Source organism: Podarcis liolepis (genome assembly GCF_965112155.1).
Source record: "Podarcis liolepis genome assembly, chromosome: 10".
Taxonomy (NCBI): domain Eukaryota; kingdom Metazoa; phylum Chordata; class Lepidosauria; order Squamata; family Lacertidae; genus Podarcis; species Podarcis liolepis.
This window is the reverse complement of record NC_139562.1, coordinates 60,167,793-60,187,561: the sequence shown is the minus strand read 5'-3', so window position 1 is coordinate 60,187,561 and position 19,769 is coordinate 60,167,793. Positions and strand designations below refer to the sequence as shown.

The window sequence follows — 19,769 nt, the reverse complement described above, 5'->3', positions numbered from 1 at the left end:
GCCAATCAGCGCAACACCAGGGAGAAAGGGAGGCAGACGGGGGAAGTGGAGAGAGGGCTCCAGGACTCTTCACTGGACATCAGTGAGGAGAGCCCAGGTCCTCCGCTACCCACGCCTTCCCTGCGCAGAAGACTCCCGCGCAGTGAGAGGAGGAGGAGACTGGGTGTGAAACAACAAGAGGTTCAAGAAACGCCCACTGACGGATTCTGCCAGTGACTGAGGCAGCCACCATGAGAAGGGGCTGTGCAGTCAGAAAGTTTTAACAAGGCAAATTAACCGAGAAAGGCACCAGTTTACGCACGAGTAACTCATACCCATTACACATATATATGTTAAACATAAAGTATGGAGTACTTTGTTTACTTTTTTAAATACATGATGATGAGATAAATATTGGTGCATTAAAATCTCCAGTGAGCATAATGTGGCCATATGAAAACTTAGCTATTAAATCAGAAAAACCATTTATAGAAAATAGAGCACGTTGTCTTGGGGGCATGTATATTTGCAATAGTGTATTTAGTTCCTGTCATCGTCCCCAAAAGGATGGCATAATGGCCTTGTACATCATGCTCTACTTTTTCCATTTCAAATTTTTATATGCTATATATGCTATATTACACACACACATACCCTTTTAGTTTCAGAAGATAACATTAGAGGCAACAATAAAAAATCATCCCCAGATTTCTTAACAGATAACAGTGCTTTTGTTTTATATGAGTTTCTTGTATATTATTTGCTTAGTATAGTAAACCTCCTTTTCATTTCACCGGGTTATTTAATCCATTGAAGTTAACATAAGCGAATAATACATTTGTCATTATTATTTGTTTCATTTATAACAACGTTTCTGAAATCGTTTATAAAGAGCTCCTTTAACACAACCTAGCTGTAAATTGGTTGATTTCATCCTGAATATCTCCATATCCCTTACAAACTTCATTCTTTTGATCCTGACCCTTTTCTATAGTAGATTCTGTTGCTCTAGCTGCTTCCTGTATTTCTGGTGGCTGTTTATAAAAAAATCTCACTATCTCTCACAGCATGTTTATAAGTTATTTCTAAATCTTGTTGCATATGATCCCTTTTCCCCCACCAAGAGCATTAAAATCCACAATTTCCCTTTATAGAAAATGAATAATTCCACTGAGGGATCTAACATTTGACTTCATTGCTCAGTATTCTAACCTCTCGTTGCTTAATTCGTGTTCTTGGGCATATGCTAGAGTAAGCTTGAATTTCTGATCCCCCGATTTTGGGGTTCCTTCCCTAAATCTTTTCATTATCAATTGCATTGCTCTAAAGCAAAAAAAAAAAAAAAAAAAAAAAAAAAGGACCATCACATCTACCATGAGCCAGGATGTCGTAACTGAAAAACTTCAATAGCTTGTACTCAACGTAATCTACAAACAGTAGGGCCTCCTGAAAAATAACATTAAATGATGTTCTTCAAGGACCCTGGTTGGTCCCAAACTGTGAAAAGCTTTAAAGCACCAGGAGTTTCAATTGACCTAGAAATGGACTATGGACATGTACAGTTGCTTAAGCAGAAAGGGACACAGGTGATTCATGCTGGGCTGAATACACACATCTCTTTCTCCCTATTACTATTAAAGAGCCCCTAGTGGAAAAACAGAAAAAAAACTTTGTGATATCTTTATCACTGAGGGATAATACTGGTAAAACAGTGCTATAATTATAATTATAATGACAATAACAATAACAATAATTCCACTTTCTAAACTACCAAAGAGTTGTCACCTATCGGCAACTCTCCCACTTATACGATTGAGTCATTTAAATGCAACCTCCGACTTACAGATAAGCAGATGTCATAAAGAAGAACGCTTAAAAATGGGCCAGTGAGTTTAGCAAGCTTGAAATTGCATTTCATCACAGAACAGCTATTAAAAGTGTCAGTGTTAAAAATCCCACCCACTAAAGTGGAAAAAGAAAAGCATGTTTAGCCCCTATGGAACAGTTGCGGAATTAAACAAAGTGCAAAGCTATGGCAAGCTCCATATGCAGCTCCATTGCCAGAGAAGAGAACAAACGGCAGTTGCTGTGTATCAGAAGTGACGCTGATTTGAGAACACATAACTGATGGTTGTAGAGTATATACTCTTTTTTTAAAAAAACAAACCTATATTTATTAAATTTTCCATTTTAACAATCCAATCAAACCACATCATAAATTCTGAATTATACATATTATTCAATAATCAAACAGTCCAAATATTATGCCAAAGTATAAAAAATATTCGGGGGGACTTCACCACGCTCCATACTTCTTGACCTATATTTGTGTGATACTATTGAGATTTCAATTGTGATCTGAATTTTTCAAGCAACAGGTGAAATGTTTGTTTCCTAATTGTCCTGTGGGGTTGGATGATACCAGAAAACGGAATAACAGAGAAACCAGTAGGAGAACACTTCAGTCTCCCAGGACATTCTATACAAGATCTCAAAGTAGCTGTCATAATACAAAAGAATTTCAGAAATAGACTGGAAAGAGAAGTTGCTGAATTGCAACTTATTACCAAACTTAAAACCATGGAGAGACCTGGTCTGAACAGAGACATTAGATTCTTATCTCATTATACAGTGGTACCTCTGGTTGCGAACGGAATCCGTTCCAGAGGCCCATTCACAACATGAAAAACCCGCAACGTGAAGCACCATATCTGCACAGGTGCACGGCATGATTTGGTGCTTGTGCACATGCGCAAAGCACAATTTAACGCTACTGTGCATATGCGAGCAGCCAAACCCAGAAGTAACTCTTTCCGGTATTTCCGGGTCGCCGTGGGACACAACCTGAAAAAACGTAACATGAAGCAAACGTAACATGAGGTATGACTGTACATGATAAAGCTCTTTTTAGCCATCTCACCCCTTGCTTTTTCCTGTAAGACCAATTGCAGTCGTTAACAGCCGTCAACAGGTTTACCACACCTATCAGCCAATCACCCATTCCCACCACCCTTCTGAGTAATACCCCTCCCCACCCTCTCACTATATATGGTGACTTCTGTTTCAGTGTATCTGAAGAAGTGTGCATGCACACGAAAGCTCATAGCAATAACAAACTTAGTTGGTCTCTAAGGTGCTACTGGAAGGAATTTTTTTAATTATTTTGTTTCGACTATGGAAGACCAACACGGCTACCGACCTGTAACCAAAACAAAAGTGTGTGTTAGAAATCCCTGTCTAGGGCACTGAAAATGAATTTATTGGCCAAATACAAACACAGATACTGTGTGTTTGTTTGTTTGTTTGTTTGTTACCAGGTGAATACGTAAAGGAACCCCTGACTATTAGGTCCAGTCGTGACCGACTATGGGGTTGTGGCACTCATCTCGATTTTTGGCTGAGGGAGCCGGCGTACAGCTCCCGGGTCATGTGGCCAGCATGACTAAGCCGCTTCTGGCGAACCAGAGCAGTGCACGGAAACGCCGTTTACCTTCCCGCCGGAGCGGTACCTATTTATCTACTTAAACTTTGATGTGCTTTCGAACTGCTAGGTTGGCAGGAGAAGGGACTGAGCAAGGGGAGCTCACCCCATCGCAGGGATTCAAACCACCAACCTTCTGATCGGCAAGCCCTAGGCTCTGTGGTTTAACCCACAGCGCCACCCATGTCCAAGTGACACCAAGTGAATACTTTGTAGCTTAATGCAATAGAAAAGGTACCTTGACGTGTAGGAGCTACTTTGTTAACAGAGTGCAAATGGAAGAATGTTTATTTTGCTATATATTCCCACAACCACTTTTTATTCAGAGTTAAAGCTTTTATTCAGTTAAAGCATCAGTGAAGGTGACCATGTAATGTCAACAATGCTTCAAGACAACCTGAAAAAAGAAATCATTAATACTGCATTGTAGGACTACAATTGGGGTTAATAAGCTCTAGGGGATAAAGAACTCTTATGAAAGCTGTAAAGAATTGGATTCAATAGTTACTGAAACTCTCACAGAAAGTACTAAAGGTTTTTGAAGATAGGCTTTCCTTATTTTTCTTGACATGAGTATGGATGGCTATTGTTGATACAGCCATTATAAGCTGCTAGTTATCTACACTCATTCTATTTATTCTTTCCCAGTGGGATAATGAAATTCTGCAATGACTAAAGAAAAGACAGAAAGTCTCACTAATAGAGGCCTTCAGGAACAGTTGAATGCTAGGGTTCACTTTCTCGTTATTATCATTTTACAGAATATAGACAGCAAATATGGTTGGGTACTGGAAAATATGGATTGAGTACAGTGGTACCTCAGGTTAAGTACTTAATTCATTCTGGAGGTCCGTTCTTAACCTGAAACTGTTCTTAACCTGAAGCACCACTTTAGCTAATGGGGCCTCCTGTTGCTGCCACGCCGCCGCAGCACGATTTCTGTTCTCATCCTGAAGCAAAGTTCTTAACCCGAGGTGCTATTTCTGGGTTAGTGGAGTATGTAACCTGAAGCGTATGTAACCCGAGGTACCACTGTACTTCCATACATTAGTGAAACACTACAAAGAATGTAGACTCAAAGCACATATACAGCCACATGCAAGCCTTTGCTGGGTAGCTCAGTGTCACTTTGTGCATTCAAAATGTGTAAAGGTAAAGGGACCCCTGATCATTAGGTCCAGTTGTGACCGACTCTGGGGTTGTGGTGCTCATCTCGCTTTATTGGCTGAGGGAGCCGGTGTACAGCTTCCAGGTCATGTGGCCAGCGTGACTAAGCTGCTTCTGGCGAACCAGAGCAGCGCACGGAAATGTCGTTTACCTTCCCACCGGAGCGGTGCCTATTTATCTACTTGCACTTTGACGTGCTTTCGAACTGCTAGGTTGGCAGGAGCAGGGACCGAGCAAGGGGAGCTCACCCCATCACAGGGATTTGAACCGCCGACCTTCTGATCGGCAAGTCCTAGGCTCTGTGGTTTAACCCAGTGTTTCCCAAACGTTTTTGGGCAACGGCACACCTGTTTACCGGAAAAAAATCTCGCGGCACACCACCATTAAAGCCCCGCCCCGTGACGTCAGCGCGCAGCGTCACGCCGGGAGGGACGCACAAAAGTCAAAGTTTTTTCCCTCCCCGCGAAGCAACGAAAGAGGGCGCCTCAACACCGGGAGGTGGGCAGGGAGCGGGGGGAGCGGCCAGACGGGCTCCGCTGGGGGACTTTCGGCTGCCGGAGGCGGGGAAGGGGCGGCTGCAGCGGACCCGGAAGTGGTTGCGCCCATCGGGGGCGGTGGGAGCGCGCCGTGCGGGTTGGTGGGTGGGGGAAGGAGAGGAAGAGGAGGGGGCGGCGGCGGCGGCCGGAGGCTGGACGGATCCGCGCAGGGACGGCGCGCGAGCCGGGAGGAGGCGCGAAGAAGGAGGCAAGGCGAGAGCAGCGCGGCTCGGGATGCATTCGGACTGCCGGCTGCTGCGCCCGAGACGCGGGGTATGGTGAGCAGCCCGGAGCGCCCGCTCCCCCGGGGGACCCGGCCGGCGCTGGCCTCCCTCCTCCTCCTCCTGTTGCTGCTCAGGCGGGACGCGGCGGCGCAGAAAGGTGCGTGCGGGAGCCCCGCCGGGAGGGGAGGGACCAGAGCCTTCCCGCCTTTCTTGCTTGGCGCCCACCCAAAAGCCCGCCGGGTTTTCGCGCCTTCCTCCAGTAGGCCGGCCGAAGCGAGCGGCGATGGGATGTGGGAGCTCGCTCGCTCGCCGCCCCGCGTGTGCTCGCCGCCGCCGCCCCGCCTCTCGCCGCCCGACTCGCCCGCCTCCCTCCCACGGCACACCAGCCGGTGTCTCACGGCACACTAGTGTGCCGCGGAACACCGGTTGGGAAACACTGGTTTAACCCACAGCGCCACCCGCGCCAAAATGTGTATGTATGATGTAAAGCCTGCTTCACTTTGTGCAAATTACTGTGTGTGTGTGTATGTATGTGTGTGTGTTTAAGTGGCAATGGGACAAGAACCCTGCATGCTAAGACACAGAAAAGCAAGACTATCTGAACTTTGAACCTGGGGCTACCAGAGAGCTTAGTGAAGCCAAGCAGAAAATTCAATAGAAATAAGGAAACAGGTTTGGTGCATCCCTAGCGATCACTAAGGCAAAATTACCTGGGAACAACACGGAATGCAAATGGCAGAATTATGTATGCAATGAACAAACATTCCCTTCTGATGAACTATGTTTTTTGAACATGTCATTTCCCCAGTAAAATAAAGCATGCATTTGATGTAATTAAAGATCCCATGGCAGCGTCTGTATGCATGAGGGAGTTAAACCTTGCATCCTGGCGAAGTTCCAGTTTAAATAATTAAATCTTAAAATTTCCCAGCACTCTCAGTTTTCATTTCCCAGCCTCAGCTGCCATGTTGTTGCCAGGTTAGACCCCAAAGGAGACCACATTAAAGTGAGAGATGAAGTAATTTGTGCTTATAGTTAAATCTCCATGTCTTTGGGGATACTACAGATGAAATATAATTTCCAGGGAAGCAAGAGAAGCAAACTATAACATGAATAGCTATTCATCACCTATAATTCTTTCTTCATGCTTTGGCGACACCTATTTTCATCCTAGGATGCTTTCTAGGACATAATAGAGATCACCTCTACAGCCAAATGGTATTCAGGGAGCAACAGAAATAGGACAGAATAGAAAGATGAGTACAACACAAAGGAGATGATTGGTGATGGAAGAAGCAAAATGAGGAAGGGGAAGGGACCACACATATCAGGCAAATTTAAAAGGGACAAACATTGGGGAAATCCCTTATGAGCGACGCAAGATGAGGTGTGGTGCATACAAGCTATAAGATGGTGCCATCAGTAATTAAGGAGTTTGAATAAAGAACAATATCGATCAGGGTAAGGTGGGGAGACTGTAGCTGTCATTCAACAGCTTTAGGTAAAGGTAAAGGGACCCCTGACCGTTAGGTCTAGTCGCAGACGACTCTGGGGTTGCGGTGCTCAACTCGCTTGCAGCTTCTGGGTCATGTGGCCAGCATGACTAAGCCGCTTCTGGCAAACCAGCGCACGGAAATGCCGTTTACCTTCCCGCTGGAGGGGTACCTATTTATCTACTTGCACTTTGACGTGCTTTCGAACTGCTAGGTGGGCAGGAGCAGGGACCAAGCAACGGGAGCTCACCCTGTTGCAGGGATTCAAACCACCAACCTTCCGATCAGCAAGCCTTAGGCTCTGTGGTTTAGACCACAGCACCATCCACTTTAGAGCACATTAAAACAGATTGCACAGTAACCAACCTATGTTTTCCTTTGCCTGTCAGCTCTGTAAAACACAAGAAACATCATACCTTATTCTGCCTCTTAAAATTATCCACAAAACACAGGAAACTGTAGACATGAGCCATAGAAATGCATGAGAGAACACTTCTCTCCCCCACCTCAGTAATGTTTCAATCTTTTTTTTTTTTTTTTTTACATTCAGAGGCTCACAGCCGTTTCCCAACAACTGCATAAGCACTTTCACAGGAGATAAGAAAACCAACCCAGTGTGCTGGACAGAAGGAAGATCTCAGTTGCACCAGCAGTCATTGGGATTCCTTATAACACAAAACACATTGGTCAGATGGATGAAGAGCAACTGCTGCATAAAACCAACAGTGCTAATTTCAAAGTCCATATGATAACTGGTATATCATCTGTAAGGTACTTCTTTTTTCCCCTTCTACCATCAGTGACCACACCACACAGGAAGTGCACTCAGATTTCCCAACCTTTGATAGCAGCCGGTGCACAAACATGTTGGTGCTTTAGCCTTAACATCAATTATGGATGGTGCTTGCCAAGTATGCCTTTGATGTACAGTGGTTTATGAACTTAATCCGTTCCGGAAGTCCGTTCTTAAACCAAAGTGCTCTTAAACCATGGCGTGCTTTCCCATAGCAGCGGGGGACTCAATTTACAAATGAAACACACTCAACAGGAAGTGAAACCTGTTCTTATTCCAAGGCAAAGTTCACAAACCAAAACACCTACTTCCGGGTTTGCAGCGTTCTTAATCCAAGTTGTTCATAAGCTAAGCTGTTCTAAACCAAGGTACCACTGTAATTAATTCTTCTCATGAGGGAGAGATGGTGAAAGCTGTTTTGGACGTCATCAGCACCACCGAAACTCCGGATATAACACTTGATGGCTGACTATCCCAAGGCCATAATCTCTGGAACTAGTAGAAGAAGCCTGCTTCACATACATTATCATTATTGTTTTATATTGGTACAATGATTCTCCACGTGATACAAGCTGATTGGTTGTATCCATTTAAGTCAACCCATTTGCGCAAGTACAGTTGGACCTCCCCTCCCTGTTCTCTCCTTGGAAACTCTGAAGCAGACTGTGGAGGGACACAGGGAGATAAGGCTGAAAAGTTCCATTGTACAAGGAAAACAGGGTGACATAATTAAATATAACCCAATGCATTTATAACCACTGCATAAGACAGCTGTCACACTGGTGTTGTCATGTCCTCCTTGCAGGTTTTACCATGTAGATCAGGATATAGTGACATTCCAAAAAAGTCTACTATCTCTTCTGTGTTCGTGTACATACGGTGTCAGACTAACTTGTCTGAAACACAATTAAAAAACTTAAAAGCTTGGAACCAGCCGGTATCTCTGTCTTTACCTCATGGCTGAGGAACTTCATTGTGCTCCAAGATAATTTGGACTGTTTCATTTGAAACATTAAATACTTGTGGTATCCAAGTAACGTTCTCCATTCAACTAGAATAAATCTTCACTAGTCACAGGTTGCCAAGCTGCATTAGCATCCAAATTACTATGGTATTATTAGAATTTCTTTCTGCAATTATGATGCATGGCTGATCTTTCTGTGTACACAGATGTGGAAGGGACCTATGAAGTTATTGTATCCTTATGTCTATCTGTATTCACAGTACGTGAAAAGAAAGAGTTGAATTAACGATAAGCCTTTAAAGAGCATAAAGTTAGACTTTGACCAATGTCTCACCTCCTCAATAGTGAGAATTGTGACCATACTACTATTCTTTTCCTTGAATGGGAAAAAAAGGTGTACTGGTTTAGCAACTTGACAAATTGTGTCCTCCTCACAGAGGGCACATGTTGCGGTGTGATCAACGTGACTGACCCAAGGGTGTGGGTCGGGTTATTTGGATAGCCACAACGCCCGATTCATGGTCCCTCATTGCTGGGTTCAATTTGGCCAATGGGAAAAAAGGCAAACGGTTCAAGGGACCTATTTATACCCATGCACGTGTTGTAGAGCTTCCTCTTTTCGCTCGTGCATCAGAACACCTGCCCACCTCTGCCTATATTTAGGGTTTTTTCAGCAATTGACCTTGCTATGCTGTTGTGTGTCATCTGTCGTTGGGACAGGGGCACGGTAGGAATTTTCCCACTTGGCTGATTGGCTGTTGCCATTTGGGTTTCACCTGCCACATAGCAAATCGTCACAACTTGTAAGGTTGTGGATAGGCACTGGTTCAAGATGGATAGGGATGCGGAGCTGTGCCGATCCCTATGTGAAGGGTATTCTGTTAAAGGAATCCAAGGACTCAAATTGGTTTGGTCAACCCCCGGTAGGAGGTTGTGCCCATGCCTGAGTCCAGGGAAGCATCTGGGGAGAGAACAGAATCTGTTCCCAGGCTTTTCACCTGCCTCAGGTGTTCACCTTTGGCTGACCTATGATAGAGCTCTGCGTCAGCGCTACCTGCAAGGGTGTAGGGAGCTAGTCAAACCAGAGCCTATGCAACCACTCACTTATCTGTAATCAATAAAGTTGTGGCCTAAATTCTGCCAAAAACCAGAACAAAAATTTGAGTCAAATGTGTCTTTATTTATTGGGGAGGTCTCGGGATCTGAACACGCAATACCTAATTAGCAGTTATATGAGAAGACCAATAACTACTGAAACTAGTTCGCTCTTCTGTCTTGAAATAAATTATCCAAGCCTATTCGTCTGAATACGGATATGGAATAATCCCAAGGTTTTAGCAACAAACACCTGTCTTCCTAAAGTTTCCCCCACCAGCCAACACCATGCTAGTAACAAATCCATCAGATCTTTCCTTTTTTGTTTTATTTGTGCTAGATTTATATCCAGTGAAAGCAGTAACACACACTATAAATTCAGTATTTATAATCTTAAGAAGCCTTATATCTTAAGTAGGATGACATTTAAAGGCTGAGATCTCCTACAGTACATTCAGAGTATTTTCAGGAATTTAACGGATACCAATCCATAAAACTTCTTATAGTCATAAGAACTGTACTTATTCAGCTCAGCTCATGAATACACTAAGACAGGGTATTTGGAGTGCAGCCATTTTAGTCTCACTGAAGATAAGCTATTTAAGCCCCGGTGCTTTAATTTAAAACAATTTGCACCCATTGAAGTCAATGCAATTAGAATGGCTAAAATCCAAGTGTCAACTGTAACTATTTCATGGATCACAGTTCTAGTGCATTAATTTAATTATGTATTGCTCTTATTTTCTATATTTAGAGTGCAACATATTTTACATTCTCCCTTTCAAGGACACAACGAAAAGCACTAGGATTCATTCACAGTCAGTTTTGACCCCAACTATTCTCTGTAGGTTTTCAAAGATAACTGGGTCTGGGACGGGAAGAGAGAAAATAATATTAGCTGAAGGTAATGTGATTAACATTCTGGTCCAAAAAAATTAAAAATCAGTGTGAAGTGAAAACATGCTAGTCATCAGATGTGAACACTAACATATGTGAATATTAAACCAGAGATGCAACAGGGAATCAAACCTATAAAAGTCTTGTATCTAAGAGGCTGTTGTATAACATTGAGGTAAACCATGATTTGAAATGAACTATGAAGTGTTATGAATACAAATCTAGGTTGGGAATGCTAGTCAACTGAAAAGTCATTATCCACATGTTTTGTCAAATATCCCATGGCACTAAGAATGATACACTGAAGATGGCAGGTTACCTTTACATGTTTGCCTTTGACATGTTAATAGCAACTATTGGTTACTTTGCTTTATTTCTGATTTTATTTATTTTGTTAACAGTATGCTGCCCTAGCAAGAACAACCGCTTAGTGAATTGACTATAGTTACAGAAACCTTATCTAATTTTATTAAGTTATAGCACTTCACTATGGTTTTTAAAATGTTATGCTCATAATTTCACCTTAATTTAATATATATTTTAAAACATTTCAGTTTACTTTGTTCTTGTAATTAACATATGCATTGACATTCTCTGTCTCAATTGCTCTCAATCAAAATTAACTGCTAGATTATAGTCCTTCTGACTTTGAGTATCTTTACAGCCCTTCTTCCTGTGGCAGAAGCAAAAAGAGTACAAAGGGAGAAAAAAAGTCTAAATTCAGAATTTATGGTAGCTGTGAGGTGCAGCAGTGGGTTTCTCCCTCTGCCTAAATAAAATGTAACAATAAAGGCAGAAGTCCCTGCCTTTGGCATGCAGTCTGAAGCTCTATCAAACAAGTTCAGTTGCTCTAGAACAGTGTTTCCCAAACTTGGGTCTTCAGCTGCTTTTGGACTACAACTCCCACCATCCCTAGCTAGCAAGACTAGTGGTCAGGGATGATGGGAATTGTAGTCCAAAAACCGCTGGAGACCCAAGTTTGGGAAACACTGCTCTAGAATTTATCATTGCTACAGGCTCAACTGTTTATAGCATCAACAACCCCTAAATTCTTCAGATTCGTAAGTCCTTATCAGGTCATTTCAGGGTTACTTATACATACTTACATCCTTCTAAATAACTAGGGAGTTCCCTGACTATGCACTAATCAATATTCTAATTTGAGGTAGTCTCTTTACTACCAACCTGATAGACACTAAGCCACTTGAGTTCACTATTTGAATTATTTAAGAAAATGATGCTGATAAATATTTTATAATGACAACTTACACAGAATCTGATACACATTTTTGGTTATAAATTATATGGGTTGTAATAAAGTTTACTTCCAAATAGGGTATTAATAAATAACATGCACGATGGGAATAAAAGAACAGAATTCATAACAAAATCTATCCTAAATCAAAATAAAATATATATTTTTTATTTCATTGGTACAGAATAAATGAGTCTGCGAATGTAGAACATGGGTCCACTCAACACTAATACATATCTAAATCATATGCACATAATGACTCTGGTTCAACCAAAGCTGCATCTATATCTTCAGGTAGAAGAACTCAAATATATCATAAACTGAGTATACTAGAGGAAAAGTTGGATGGGAATCTTTAAACTATGCAAAAATAAAGCAAGTTAACATGCCAGACAAATCAAATGCAATTCCAAAATTAGTAGACCTATTAAGATCTTTGACTTAGAACTGCATTATTTAAATCTAAAGGGAAGGGGGGAAACAATTAAACATACCATGGCAAAATATGATGGAGCAAATATAAAGAACAAGCAGATTTTAGAGCACCAACAAGAATGAAGGCAAAACACAAAAATAGAATGGATGTGATGCTTTATATTTAGCTTGGTGGGCAGGCAATGAAATCCCCTTTGCGCTGTCTTCTTTGATAGTCAGTGGGGGAGTCAAATTCTGATGAAATGGTACTGAAGTCTCAGCATTTTTATTTTTTTTAATGGGCTCAAGTGTGAGTCATTTTTCAAAGCAGAGCTGAATTTATTATCTTTTTTTTTACAGAAGCATCCGTTTGTATTTTCCCCTGCAAAACCTAAATCAAAACATGCTATTTTTAATGCTGTCTATTTATAACAGGAGTCCTGTTTTATCTCAGTTTAATTGCAACCTGAACGTTTGTCGGTAAGTTTTCATCAGCAGGCTTACACTGCTGACTGCACCACTGGTGTCTTAGTTGGAATACAGCAGCTCATTTGAGACATAAAAATGATTTCAAAGTGAAATATTTTCATCCTCCCTCGACATCAGCATTTTTGCAAGCTGCAGGCAACACACTGCATCTGCAGTGAATCATACAGAATGACGTTTTTAATGAGGTAAGGGGCAGCAGAAATATAAGGTATAATACAACAGTTCCATTCTAATGTCATATTCACCAGCACTTCCACCTTTCCCCAACCACATTAACTTTCATGCAGGAGTGGTCACGCTGGCTACGATTCAAATTAAGATGTAGAGTATTAAACTAGCAACGCCAGTTAGGCTGGCTGTGAACCCAGCTCTTGATGCTCGGAGGAAGCAATAGAAAGGTTTTCGAGAAGCAATCTCTCTCTTAACACAATAGTACTGCAATGCAGGACATCCATTTCCCACCCCATTACAAAACCAATTCTAAGTCTGTGGATTCTGGCAGAGAAAACGTACAGCGCTTGTTCCAATACGCCATCTGGACAGCATGGCTTGGTTGGCCATTGGTATGGAACTGACACACAACCATCCCACAGATACAGATCCATGGAGAAATGACCGGACATTTCTCAACTTCATCAGCTAACAGAAAACAAAGGCTTCAGACCAGAAGAGAAAGCGAGTCAATTGCCTGTTAGAGGCACACAGTTAATGTGCACAAGAATTTCCAGCGTAATCCTCGGGTCAACATGTTCACTTGGCTGGTGATTGCACAAATATTTGACAAGACCCTTTTTCAATCTGAACAAATAAAGTGCTTGATAACCAATTCCGTGCTGGGCGGATATTAAGTTAAATGATCTTTTGTCTCTTACCATCGACGCAGGCTGGCCTTGCTCTCGTTGTACCGGCAATCTGTCCTTTTTTACATGCACAACGAGCTGTTTGTCGGGCTATAGTCCTTCGGGGCTGACTGCTATCTCTGTCCAGCGTAACAATCTCACATGTACCTGCAGCCAATTGACCTGGAAAAAGAACCAGCAACAGGTACCATAGTCACTGAATGCACCATAGCCACTCTATTACAGAAAAAAAAGGTCACAATCCATTGTCGTAGCAGGCACACAGGCACTCCACAACAAATGGAAAACGAGCTTATGGATACAATAAAAACAGAGGTAACCAGCATATTCTCCTTGTTCTAGCCAAATGAAAACTTTCAGTCTGGACCAGTCAGAAAACTATTTTCTATAAATGGTTTCATGGAACAAATCACTTTTACTTTGTTGAAAGAACTACTTTAGTAGTGATTAAAATAAAAGATTTATTTCAAGTACACTTGTGCAAGAAGCACAAAAGTATTCAAAGGGAATAGAGGTATGTTAAGAATTACCTATCCTTTATCCAAAATCCCTGGAATTATGGATCCATACCTCCACAACTTTGGTGAAACACAGTACAGTTTAAAAATAACAAACTGCAGCCAGATAAAAGCTCCATCATTACTCTGCTTCAATCTTATTTCTGTTACAAAACATCAGCATAAAATATGTAATTGCTTTAAACAATTCTAAGCAATAGGAATTACTCAGGAAATAAAATATCGCCCCCTTCAACTTGAGATCTTTCCCATAATATTTCTATATTACTACTCCTTTAAAAAAAACAAAACAATAGGATTACTACTCTAAAAAAATTTTAAGGCAAAAAATTATATCGGCAGAAAACCTTATACAGGCAAACCCCATTTTAGGCGCAAAGGATATGTGTGAGATTGTGCACATGTGCACAGCACTGAACACAGAAGCCACCTGGAAACATCATAAAAGATGTTACTAAAAGAGTGGAGCAGGGAGGGATGGGAGTGGAATGAGGCAGAATATTTCAATTGCACACAATTTCGTGCAAGCACACAATGACCCAGAACACAACTCCAACACAAACTGGGGTTGCCTGTAGCAGCCACAGCTATGAAATAAAAAGGCGTGACACAAGAAAAGTTTGGGTAAAACATGGGGGCATGCTTATTTAAATTTATACAAATTATCTGCAGTGTGACTGTGTGGGAACCTCACTTTTGGGTGAAGCCTGCCTTGCTACATGAAAAGGGGAATTGCCTTAGGTTCCACTACCACCCCCTTTTATCAGCCCCATGCCTGAGGGGAGGTAGGGAGGCCTTCTTGACCCACTCACTCTCAGGGGGGTTTGCCCCCAAGGTGATCCTTACCAAGACAAGAGTCCTCACAAACCTGGAAGGTTACTCCCTGGTCTCGCCATTCACCATAAAGGTACCTAAAGATGCTCACCCAAAGTCTGCTCTGTGAAATTCCAACACATGGCTGCCCAAAATGACCAACTAAATAGGGATAATGATAGGAACAGCGAAGTTTTGTTAGACCCCTTTCTTTCCCCAGGGCTACAACAGTTTAACAAGAAGGTGCAGCAACTGAGGCTGTCAGTGGAACTTTTGTGACCGATGTCCCTACCATCTGCCAAGGCTATAATAAAAACTAGGATACTGAGTGCCAGGAACTAACAGTAGCAGCAGAGAAAACATGTTCCCCACTTTATTTTCAACTTTCAACTTTCTTGGACACATGAAACTAACCACAATTACCTTGAGTTTCTGCTTAACCCTCAAGAAAGAAGGTCATTTTCACCGGACAGGTTTAATTCAAATCCATCAAACCTCCTTTGCGGAAGGTTCTCAGGCAGGGTGGAAGGAGAAAGAACTTGCCCATGTGAAGACCACCTGGTGGAAACCCTTACACATATGGTTCTTAATAATAAACTATATGCTGATCTCCGTCAGCAATTTCTAGATCAACTCTGCATCCCCAAATGGAAACTAGAGTTGGAGGTCATACATTTTATATTACTGGGAAATGATCAGGAGCTCACCAAGTTAGTGGCTAAATATCTCTATTTGGTTTTTTGTCGTCAAAATACACTGCAGACGCCCGATCTCCCTGGAGACCTAGAGATGTGACGATAGACTGCTCTGCCTCCTTTCTTTTAGTAAATGTTTTGTGCCACTGGGGAAGTGCTAATTCTGTATTGATTTGTTTTGGATGTTTGGATGTGATGCCAATAAAAGGTTTGATGATGATGATGATAGGAACAGCCAACCAACAGAACAACCCAATCAACCTAGTTCAGGAAGGCAAAGAATCAAAACAACACTGTAAGAGAAAGTGATGGCCAAACTTGGTCCTCCAGCTGTTTTGGGACTACAACTCCCATGATCTCTAACAGGACCAGTAGTCAGGGATGATGGGAATTGTAGTCCCAAAACAACTAGAGGGCCAAGTTTGGCCATCACTGGCTTCCATAGTCTGTTTGCTCAGCTCCGCCCACCCTACACCAACACAATGTGTGGCTGCATGCTGCCTGGGTAACACTGGGCTCAGTTCCCAATGTGCACACAAAGTCCCACTGCTGCTGGAGCTCTCTAACCATGGTGGCTAAGCAGCGATTGTTTAACTAGGTTAATTTTTTAAAAAAGTAATTCCCCTCCCGCCGGTAAGCTTTTAAAAAAAACAAAAATGGAGGATGGCACTGTTTGTTTTGTTGCAGCTGCTAGATTGTAGATTATGTCCTGGTTCTTAATGTAGAGCCAATAAAAACATAACTTTCCCCCTAAACAGGTGTTTTATGTTTGCCTCCTGCAAGACAGAACAGAGCCCCCAGTTATTGGCTCATGATTGAATATATAATGTTAACTTTATTTATGTGAACCTGCACAGGCAGAATGCATTTAATCGTCGGGAAATCTGAAAATAGGAATGAAGTGCAGGTGCAAGTAGACCGGATCACACAGTTATGCTAATATCTGCAATATGCTGAAAGTTATATAGCAGCAGAAATTTGAATTTGCACAAGAACGTGAAAGAGCAGATACCACCTTTCTGGCATTTATAAGAACCCTTCATAATTGGGCAGAGGGTGTGTGTGCATTAAATACATTAAATTCCAAATACAAGGTCAATAGTAGATGCTTCCCTAACCTTTCGGAGCAATCTGGAAGGCACATTGGGTAAGGGAGAGTGACGTTATTCAATTGTGCGTGCAAATGGGCATTCCATTGTGCAAATGGATACCCATTCTGCTAGTTCATGGACACTATTAGCTGCAACCCAATAAATGTATTCTAAATATGGTTTCCATTTATGGTAATCAGAACACATTAACTTTCTCAGTGATGCACTTCTGTTGCAAATATAACCCTTTTTTAAATCATCAGGAATATGCTGCATTCTGTACCTGTGAAAATGTGAATCCCAGGCACCTATTGGCAATTGGCTGAAGGTGGCGCTGTGGTCTAAACCACAGAGCCTTGGGCTTGCCGATCAGAAAGTCGGCGGTTCGAATCCCAGCGATGGGGTGAGCTCCCGTTGCTCTGTTGCAGCTCCTGCCAACCTAGCAGTCCGAAAGCATGTCAGAGTGCAAGTAGATAAATAGGTACCACTCCGGTGGGAAGGTAAACGGCATTTCCGTGCACTGCTCTGGTTTTGCCGGAAGTGGCTTAGACATGCTGGCCACATGACCCAGAAAAACTGTCTGCAGACAAACACCAGCTCCCTTGGCCAGTAAAGCGAGATGAGCACTGCAACCCCAAAGTCGTTCGCAACTGGACTTAACTGTCAGGCGTCCTTTACCTTTAGAGGTACTATCAGGGCAATCCTGCATGACTGAAAGCAGTTTTGTCCTGTTGCAGGGAGGGTACCTTTGTTTAGTCATAGAAGGCACAATGAACATTGAAACATTTTCTTACAGGATCCTATGCCAGCAAGAGGTTCTGTCCTGTTTGAACTTAGCATTCTAGAGACCTTTAAAAAACAACTTTGTTTTATATTAATCTAGAAATGTATTTCTCTGAATTGCACATGCAGCCTTATGCTACACTCTCACACAGTAATTTTTCCCCATGTGCCGTCATTTGGATGCCTAGCAACACAAGCTCTTTTTATAACTCAAAATGTACAAAGGTTCATTTGACTAATTCGCTGCTAACAAATTTTACCTGCAGATATCACATCTGCTATGAAGAAGTGAATCCCAATAGCCACTGTATAAAGGATTTTTGCAGATTTCCTAAGGAAGACTAAGAAGTATGCCTATATCATATGTGCATGAACAATATATACACTCCAGAGCAGAGGCTGCCAACTAGGGCTGGGCGATATCTGCTTTTCAGCATCATGATTTATTACCAGCTATACATCACGATTGGGACGCGGGTGGCGCTGTGGGTTAAACCACAGAGCCTAGGACTTGCCAATCAGAAGGACAGCGGTTCAAATCCCGGCGACGGGGTGAGCTCCTGTTGCTCGGCCCCTGCTCCTGCCAACCTAGCAGTTCAAAAGCACATCAAAGTGCAAGTAGATAAATAGGTACCGCTCTGGCGGGAAGATAAACGGCATTTCCGTGTGCTGCTCTGGTTCGCCAGAAGTTGCTTAGTCATGCTGGCCACATGACCCAGAAGCTGTACGCTGGCTCCCTCAGCCAGTAAAGCGAGATGAGCGCCACAACCCCAGAGTCAGTCACGACTGGACCTAATGGTCAGGGATCCCTTTACCTGTTATACATCACGATATTCTGATATATCATCACATCTGATATAAGGATGGATTTATGTAGAGGCAAGTGGATGACTTCATAGTTTCCCCCCACATTGTGATTTTTGCTGGCGCCTGCTCTTATGATTCGATGCCCCCTGGGGCGAGCTTAGCCAGCAGAGTTAACAGGGGCTGCAGGAATCGAGAGAAGCATTGGCTGGCTTCACAGTTTTTCCCACATTCTGATTTTTTTCACAGCAGACACACCCACCCACCCACACCATGATTCACCATACATTGCCAGGTCAAAAATTATGAAACTGGTATCACAATATGGACTTCAATCTGGTTTGGGATGATATGTTGATATATTGCCCAGCCTTATTGCCAACTTGAGGTGTGGAGGCTGTGGGCACATCTGCAAACTGGACAAACTGTTGTGAGAGCCCCACACATCCCACAACCTATCACTATATTTTTCTCTCTATAAGACGCACCAGACCACAAGACGCACCTAGTTTTTGGAGGAGGAAAACAAAAAAAAAATAAAAATCTGAATCTCAGAAGCCAGAACAGCAAGCCAGAACAGCAAGAGGGATCAGTCCGCAGTGAAAGCAGCATTCCCTCTTGCTGTTCTGGCTTCTGGGATAGCTGTGCAGTCTGCATTCGCTCCATAAGACGCACACACATTTCCCCTTACTTTTTAGGAGGGGAAAAGTGAGTCTTATAGAGCAAAAAATATGGTATATATTGGCTACCAAAGGATGCTTCAAGCTGAATGTCAGTGGCTGTGGGCAGGACCTCGTGAGCACCAAAGAAGGCTTCTGCAAGGCTTTACCAATGAGATATCACCATCATAAGGTGAAAGATCCTGAAGGCTCCCAAATATGGATTGAAAGAAAATTCAACTCACAGCCCCCTGGCTACCAGTTGAGAATTTTGTAGTGACCAAACTGATTAATTAATTTATTGATTGATTAATTCATAAACAAACAGCACGACAGGTATGGAAAATTGGGGTATGCAAGAGCTAAGAAACTACAAAACAGAAAGTTCTGGTCCGCATCTCGTAGACCAGTTCTGCTCACTGATCTCTTTCAAGTAAAACCACTTAGCCACCATACCATTAGTAGCCCTGACTCAGGCTTTTATGAACACCTAATAAGAAATTTTGATATACAAAAGTTAAACTTTTACAGTTACTTTCTGTTTGTGCTCACCGCTCTGGTAGGGTAGCCAGGTATCAGACACTCCGATATTTTGAATTCTACATGTTTTGGTGACATCTTTCGCTGTTTGCACAGTACTGAAAGATAGCCAGTTGGTGGTAGTCTTGCCTATCTTTTTTAAGTTAGGCCTTTGACTAATTAAATAATCTGTGGCCTTTAAACTGTTTGGTGGGTTGATATTGTTTTTGTATGTTGCTA

At 42.4% G+C, this 19,769-nt stretch overlaps 1 protein-coding gene across 8 annotated transcripts in view; it reads right to left on the bottom strand.

The window, feature by feature from the left end:
* TAFA5 (TAFA chemokine like family member 5) overlaps positions 1–19,769 on the bottom strand; it is a 343,012-nt gene that overhangs the window by 156,474 nt on the left and 166,769 nt on the right. For all 8 annotated transcript variants that reach the window (XM_083463853.1, XM_083463852.1, XM_083463855.1 and 5 more), the window contains exon 2: positions 13,660–13,809. In XM_083463853.1, coding sequence (XP_083319979.1) covers positions 13,660–13,809 — 150 coding nt within the window. The remainder of the gene's footprint in view (positions 1–13,659; positions 13,810–19,769) is intronic.